Here is a 6,960-nt window from a genome sequence, read left to right as displayed (position 1 = left end):
CTTTGATGTGAACACACTGGCTCTGTAGGTCCAGTCAGAAGCCAGTGAGGAAGACTGGTTTTCAGATCTCCCCCTTTTTTATTGCTCAGATGCCAACATGTTCTGTTGCATTTTGACTTACAGACATAAGTTTGCATGATGTGAATGAAATTGATACAGTGGGAATACAAGTTAATTAGTAAAGTGAGGAATGGCGGTGACCCAGGAGAAGGTAAGGAATCTGCTCGCCGGCTGGGCCGATCTCTGTGGAGCCTGCATGTTCTGCCTGTGCCTTTCTCTGGGTCCTCTGGTTTCCCCTCACAGCACAAAGACATACATGTTAGGTAAACTGTGATGGATGCTAAGTGTAGACGTGAGAGTCCATAGCTGGATTGTCTGTTTTTTGATGAACATGGTGACCTGTCCAAGGTGCCATGGTCTACTCTGCATCTGTATAGGTTGAGCCCCCTGCTACCATAGCTGGTTAAGCTAGGCCAAGTTATCTAAAAATAGATGTACATGCAGTGATACTGCCTTTTGTATTACTTGTACTTTGTATTTGTACTACTTTTTAAACACTTAGTTTATTATACATTTTTGCCAATAGTTGCTAAACACATCTGTTCTGTGTCTTGACTGCAGACAGGCGGGTGAGGTGAGTGGAGCAGATGTGTTGCAGACACACAAATACAAATGGACACGTTGAAGGCACTCGATAGGGGCTCTAAACAGCAATGTCTCTATGCACTTGACTCATGAGCTGATCACCTAAGTCACATTTGAAACCCGGTAGTGAACAGTCACACTGTTTAAGGATTTATTCATAGTTAACACACATTCTAAAGCCATAGTTATTAAAATGCTTTTTCAGTGCCAGGGTCTCGACGTCTGTCTCCTCCAGACATGTTCGACTGCATGACAACATTTTATTATCATCTGTAATTCTAACGGAATATCTGAAACTCTTATTGGTCTTTTATCAGTGACGTTTTTCTGTTTGGTTATTTGAAGACAACAAGAAATGGGGGAAGGGACGTTACATGTAAAAAAAAAAACAAAAAAAAAGACATCCACAAGTCACACACAAAGCAGGTGCTGTTTAAGAACAGGAACCGCCATGTTGGCTCAAAAAATAGCTCAGACACTTGTCACAGAGAAGTTTTTCATAACCTAAAAACTTCTTTTATCCATCATTTCGAACTGATCTATGAGTTGTTGTTACATACTGATGCATATAAGGCACAGTTTGTGAAACATACAAACTGCAGCTTGGTTGTAAATGTTTGATTCTTTGTGATTCACTGGAGTTAAATGTTGGTATTTTAATCATGCACATGGAAAATGATCAGAATGAGAAGTTTTACTGATCTAAGGATCTTTACAGTAGTGGATCATATGTTTTGCAAAGCCGCCCCAAACATCACTGTGAGCTGCTGTGAACGCCGCCATCCTCACTCGTCACACACTGCACATAAAACTGATTCCCATCAAAGATTCAGACTGTGTTTTCAGACTAAACAATATCTGCATGTAAGGGGGAGTTTAGGTGCAAACTAAAGAGCATGGAAAGATACGCTACACTGTAAATATGAGCTACTCATTCAAGCGGTGTGACGTTAGCTGCTGTCATTTGCAGTTTATTGTGTTTTTGATCTGTAATGAATTTGAAAACAAGCAGAAGCATTTCTATTCAGTATACTTCTTCAGTTTGACTTCATTTTGAGGTTTAACCGTGAATTCATCTTTAAAAAAAAAAACACTTCCTGTGGGTGCAACGTGTGTGTGTCAGAACGAGAGAGAGAGAGAGAGAGAGAGAGAGAACCTCCTCGTCTAATTTGAAGCTTTTCGTCTCATTGAGCAGCATTTTGATGTAACTGAAATCTTCAAGTGGAAATATTCAAAAAGTTATAGTCTGTATATCAGAAAGCTCTAGAAAACAAAAACAGGCATCCTGAAGAAAATGCTCAGCATGGGTGTCCAGGCCGTGCTCGTCGTCGTCCTCCTCGGCGTTGCTACCACGATGGCTCAGGATTCTACCCCTCAAGGTAACAGTCTGGCATTTGTTTTAATTCATATTTTAAAGTCATTGAGTCTCACTTAACTTCTCTGGATTTAGAAACATGAATTCTGTCAACAAACTAGGACATCTAAGAGCATTTCAAAGAAATTTCTACAATTTCCTGTATGTCAATGATATGCTTTAATGTCCACATACACTTTTTGACATTTATATACTTTTGTCTTTGCTATATTGAACACATTTATTGTGAGCAGACATGGCCTCTTTTGGTAAATGTTAAAGGATTTCTTTTAATAATAATTTAGAATGATGTGTATTCATGCAGGGAAAATTCACAATGTGCAAAAGATGAGCCAAGTTTAAGGAAAGTGTCTCACATTGTCCCTTTCTGTGTGAAAAGTATCTTAATATCTGTCCATGTTTTTTCAGGCGAAGTGGAATTCTGGAGGAGCAAAGTCAAACTGACCTGTCCAGGAAAGGCGAATTGGTTTGACAAAAATGAAAAAGTCAATAATGAAAGTTATACCTATGAATTCACATATACGAGTAAAGGCCTATACAGATGTGAATACGAAACTAATCAGAAATATTATTTCTATGTTGAAGGAAATGGTGAGTGAAAAAGAATCTTTTCATTTCCTCACTTGTGTTAGCTGTTCATGCTGCTCTAACACTTGATGTCTTTTACCTCCAGTGTGTGAGAACTGCTTTGAGCTCGATGGAAACACATTATTTATGGTGATTGTCGGGGACTTACTCCTGACAATAATTGTGATGGTCATAGTCTACAGGTGCACTAAGAAGAAAAGCCCAGCTGGGCCTCCTCAACCTTCCAAAGGTAAAAAGTGCACTTGGACAAATGAGTGACAGTCTACTAGTTTACCCTTTTGTCTTGGTTGAGTTAAAGGTTACCTCATGTCCTTTATACACCTTTAATTCTTGAGAAATTCTGTTATTATTGATATTACGAGCGTTAAGTTGTATTTACTCTGTCATCATCTTCCAGCACCTCCTCGATCGGGAGGCCGAGGTCCACCTGTCCCGTCTCCTGACTATGAGGTACGTACTGGATAATAAAAATTCTGTTTTACCTGGAATGTTAAATCCCCAATAATTCAGAAAGTATGGCTTTTATATTGTTGATGTTTTCATAGTTTTCATGGTTTCTCCATCTAACCACCCATTCATCCATCCAACCATCCATCCATTTTCTACCGTTTATCCGCTAGATGAACGGAGCAGGTTTAGCAGGGTATTCCAGATGTCCTTTTGCCTTTAATACTTTTCTGTTCCTTCCTGGGAATCCTGAGGTACACTCAGGCAACAAGAGATATTAATATATTACAGTTTGGGGGAAAGAAGAGAAAGAGAAACAAAAAATGCAGCCAAACTAATTAGTGATCTGAATTGGCAAATTGGCACTAAGTAAATAAAACTGAATTGAATTGTATTGAACTGAATTATTCATACTTTTTTTTATTTACCAGATGAAACAATTAATGTCCTGAAATGGTGTTTTCATGTTCTGTGAATTCTTTTTACTTTTCCACACATATTTTATTGTTGTTTTACATGATATTTAATGATGTGGTGCAAGGAGTGATAAAAATCAGAACATGTCATTTGATAAAAATCAAATCTGAATGACTAAAAAGATATTTTTAGCTTTGTTTGCACTAAATTCTTCCAGTTCCTTCATGTAACAAATAAGACTGTGTTAGACGATATTGGAACGAGACCAACGTTGCAATTGAATGGAACTGGATTAATTCCTGACCAGAGTTAATTAACTGTTTATCAACATAGAACATAGTTTACACTAAATATTAACACTAATTTGCCAAGATGTGATTCCAAAGCCTGCTATGAGCAGAGTCCAAACTTGCCCAAATATTTTATACTTTCCCTCAATTTTGAGAGAACTAGCAAGATGTAATACATGCAAAAGTGTTAGAAGAAGAGATTCCCCTAAATCAACTACTCAGATATGTTGGGATTAAAGAGCGTCACTCCATTTTCACCTGGTTCATGGATCTGATGTAGTTCTTTAACCACTTATTTTCTTGGGCTTTCTGGGTGGTTGATTAAAATCCCTCCCTCCCATAAATAAATAACATTATTTAAGCATATTGGACTATTTACCCACTTGGTGATGTGTACCTTAATCTGGCATCCTAAAGCAAAACATTTTATTGTTTGTTTTGTTTTTCTCGCAGGCACTGAACCCTCAAACTCGCGCCCAGGACACTTACTCCACGGTGGTCAACAGGATGGGATAGAAGCACTTCAACTATCGACTCCGGGTCTCTGCACAAATGAAGGAAAACAATCACAAAAGACACACAAGAGTATCAGTCATGATCCGAGTAGCGTGCAGTGGCTTCTTCTGTTTTGAATTTGAAGGGTCACCTTAGCCAAAAACCAACACAACAAATTTTCTCCGTTTCCCTTTGACTTACAAGCAGGTAGAGTTCAGGCGGAATTTGCATTGAGATTCAAAAGTTAAAGATATTTCATTTAAATATTATTTAGTATTATAGTATATAGTATTTAAATACTTTTTTTTTTTAAGTTAAAATAACAGATTTTATCAATATAAAACCATTTTCCAGTATATTTTGAGAATTGTTCAGTATAAAGGAGACGTTTGTGTATGTCGTCAAGTGGTTTGGAAATGGTGAGTTGGTGCTGATTTTAAATGAATCAGTGATGATCTGCCTGTTTTCTAATGAAATGATATTAGCATCGTGACATGATGAGTGCCTGAAAAGTAGCCTGCAAAAAGTGAGTAAAAAACCAAATGTAACATGAAACATGTCCAACAGAAAGAAAGCGTTAGCACTGACATTAACCTAATGAACATTACAAATTTGTATTTGTTGTCGTGAACTGTTAATGCCAACAATGCCCATTTGCAAAGATGCTACCACGAAGCACGTAGAATACATAAACTTATCTAAAATGACTGTTAGGGGTACATCAAACAACAAAATATTCAAACTGATATTGTAGACTAAATATCATCTTTCAATATTGTGAGCCATAAAAACAGTTGTCAGGCTAATGAATAAAGAAAGACGCCGTCGGAGGCAAAGTTAAAGAAATCAAATTTTTTTGTGCTTATTGTACAGGTTATTAGGTGTACACAGAAATGCAGTACAGCACTGCGACTGCAAGTTTGCTTTCTTGATGCCTGTAATATTCATGTTTTGCTTTTAAATATATTGTTTTGCTACCGTCATGAAGTTTTTAGTGTTAGTTAGTTGGTTAGTGGTGAGGGTGCACAGCAGCAAATAAATTTATTACTGTGTTGACATGGAATTGGATCACATCAGTCTGTAGGAGTGTGCCTGATAATGTGGATAGCCAAATATATGTGTTTATGGGCATTTGAGTATTTTGATCTTTTAATCTAAACATTGGCAGAAAGGGCTGTAATTTAGAGTGATAAAATCATATCAATTCAAATATACTTGCATGTCTTGTACATATATAAATAGAGTATATGCAGCATTTTAAGCTCTGACATGTAAAAAGAGCATCAGATATGTAACATGCTGCATGCACAGACCTTTGAGGCTTACTTCTTTGCTTCTTCTTTCATTACATTATAATGTGATAACCTTTTTGTTACTGTAATGGACAACGTGCGTCATTAATATAATAAACCACAGTGAACACTGCTCTCATGTATGTCTTTGTTCATGGTTGAAAACAGTACTGGGATGGTTCAGCAGATAGAACTGTAACCGATTCATGAAGCTGCCTCAAAGCCACAGCTCATATCCGTAGCACCCCAGCCCCCATCACACACTCATCACCAGTATGCCTTCGTTTCTGCTGTGACAGTCGCACACATCACCGTCTCTGGAAACATCCGATATATCTCTGAAACATTTCGCAATGCATAAACATATTTTTGATAGTGTTAAAGACACAGTGGAAATATCACATCATGTCATGTTTTGGGTTCTGTGTGATTTTTTTTTCCCAGCAGTGACGGAGCACAGCTGTACTGGTGGAAACAAAAGAGGGAAACACAACGTAATGTTTTATCTCCATGCAGATTATTAGTGATTGATAAATCTGTTACACTGTAAGCATCTCAGAAGAGCAGTGTTTAGTGGAAACACACCCACACTTACTGCTCAGTTATCTTCATTTACATCTTCTGTATATTTGTGAGAGAAAGAAGCAAAGAAAATAGGAGGGGGGTGGTGGTGTGTTCTTCTCTCTTTGTTGAGTCAAACCGCTCCCACACACAGACCTACATCTGCTCATCTGTTAGTGTGCACGAGCACACACGTTCATGTTGGATGAGAGCGTGCATGTGCTCGAAGGTGTGTGAACATGCCCTGAGTCAGAAGTTGGTTTTGTGTGTGTGTGTGTGTGTGTGTGTGTGTGTGTGTGTGTGTGTGTGTGTGTGTGTGTGTGTGTGTGTGTGTGTGTGTGGATCAGGTTTGTGTTTCAGAGCCGAGCTGCTTAAAGCTCCATTGTCTGATCTCTTCTCCGGCTCAGGTAGAAAACAGTAGTTTGTAGTTTTGTCACAGCAGAGTGAGGAAGAAGACGAGCTGCTATCAAAGATTATTTAGATTATCTGACAGGGAGAGGGAGGGAGGCCTCTGAGTTTTTCTCCTCCTTAACTTTTGTGTTTCCTGCAACACTTTGTTACTATTTTAACCTTTCAGTTTTTTTAACCTTTCTCTCTGCTTTTCTCTTTGCCCTTGTTGCGTAACTTTCTCTTAAGAGTAAAAATTTAACTGATTACAAGTCTTACGCAACTCCACATTAATATGATTGACTGGCATTATGTGCAAAATCTCCAGAGAAGAAAAAAAAAAAAGCTTATTAACAGCCCTACAAAAAAGAATAAAAATAAAAATCAGTGTGGCACATTATAATTAGGTTCACATACATTTACATGCATATTAATTTATTAACCATTAAAATTACAATAACAT

The 6,960-nt window shown here is 37.7% G+C and overlaps 1 protein-coding gene across 1 annotated transcript; it reads left to right on the top strand.

Annotated features, from left to right (window-relative positions):
* Positions 1-1,532: 1,532 nt before the first annotated feature.
* Positions 1,533-5,666, top strand: LOC147314158 (T-cell surface glycoprotein CD3 epsilon chain-like). The gene is made up of 5 exons (XM_086262771.1): positions 1,533-2,024; positions 2,429-2,611; positions 2,694-2,837; positions 3,006-3,058; positions 4,216-5,666. Exons 1-5 carry the CDS (start codon positions 1,940-1,942, stop codon positions 4,276-4,278), a joined length of 528 nt encoding a protein of 175 aa, XP_086118897.1. The 5' UTR covers positions 1,533-1,939; the 3' UTR covers positions 4,279-5,666.
* Positions 5,667-6,960: the final 1,294 nt, after the last annotated feature.

This window comes from Aulonocara sp. 'chitande type north' Nkhata Bay, linkage group LG14, assembly GCF_057382095.1.
Source record: "Aulonocara sp. 'chitande type north' Nkhata Bay isolate Kocher_YH1m ecotype deep benthic linkage group LG14, A_spYH_male_GT1.1, whole genome shotgun sequence".
Taxonomy (NCBI): Eukaryota; Metazoa; Chordata; class Actinopteri; order Cichliformes; family Cichlidae; genus Aulonocara; species Aulonocara sp. 'chitande type north' Nkhata Bay.
Note: the sequence above shows the minus strand (reverse complement) of the source record. Positions and strands in the feature narration are given on the sequence as shown.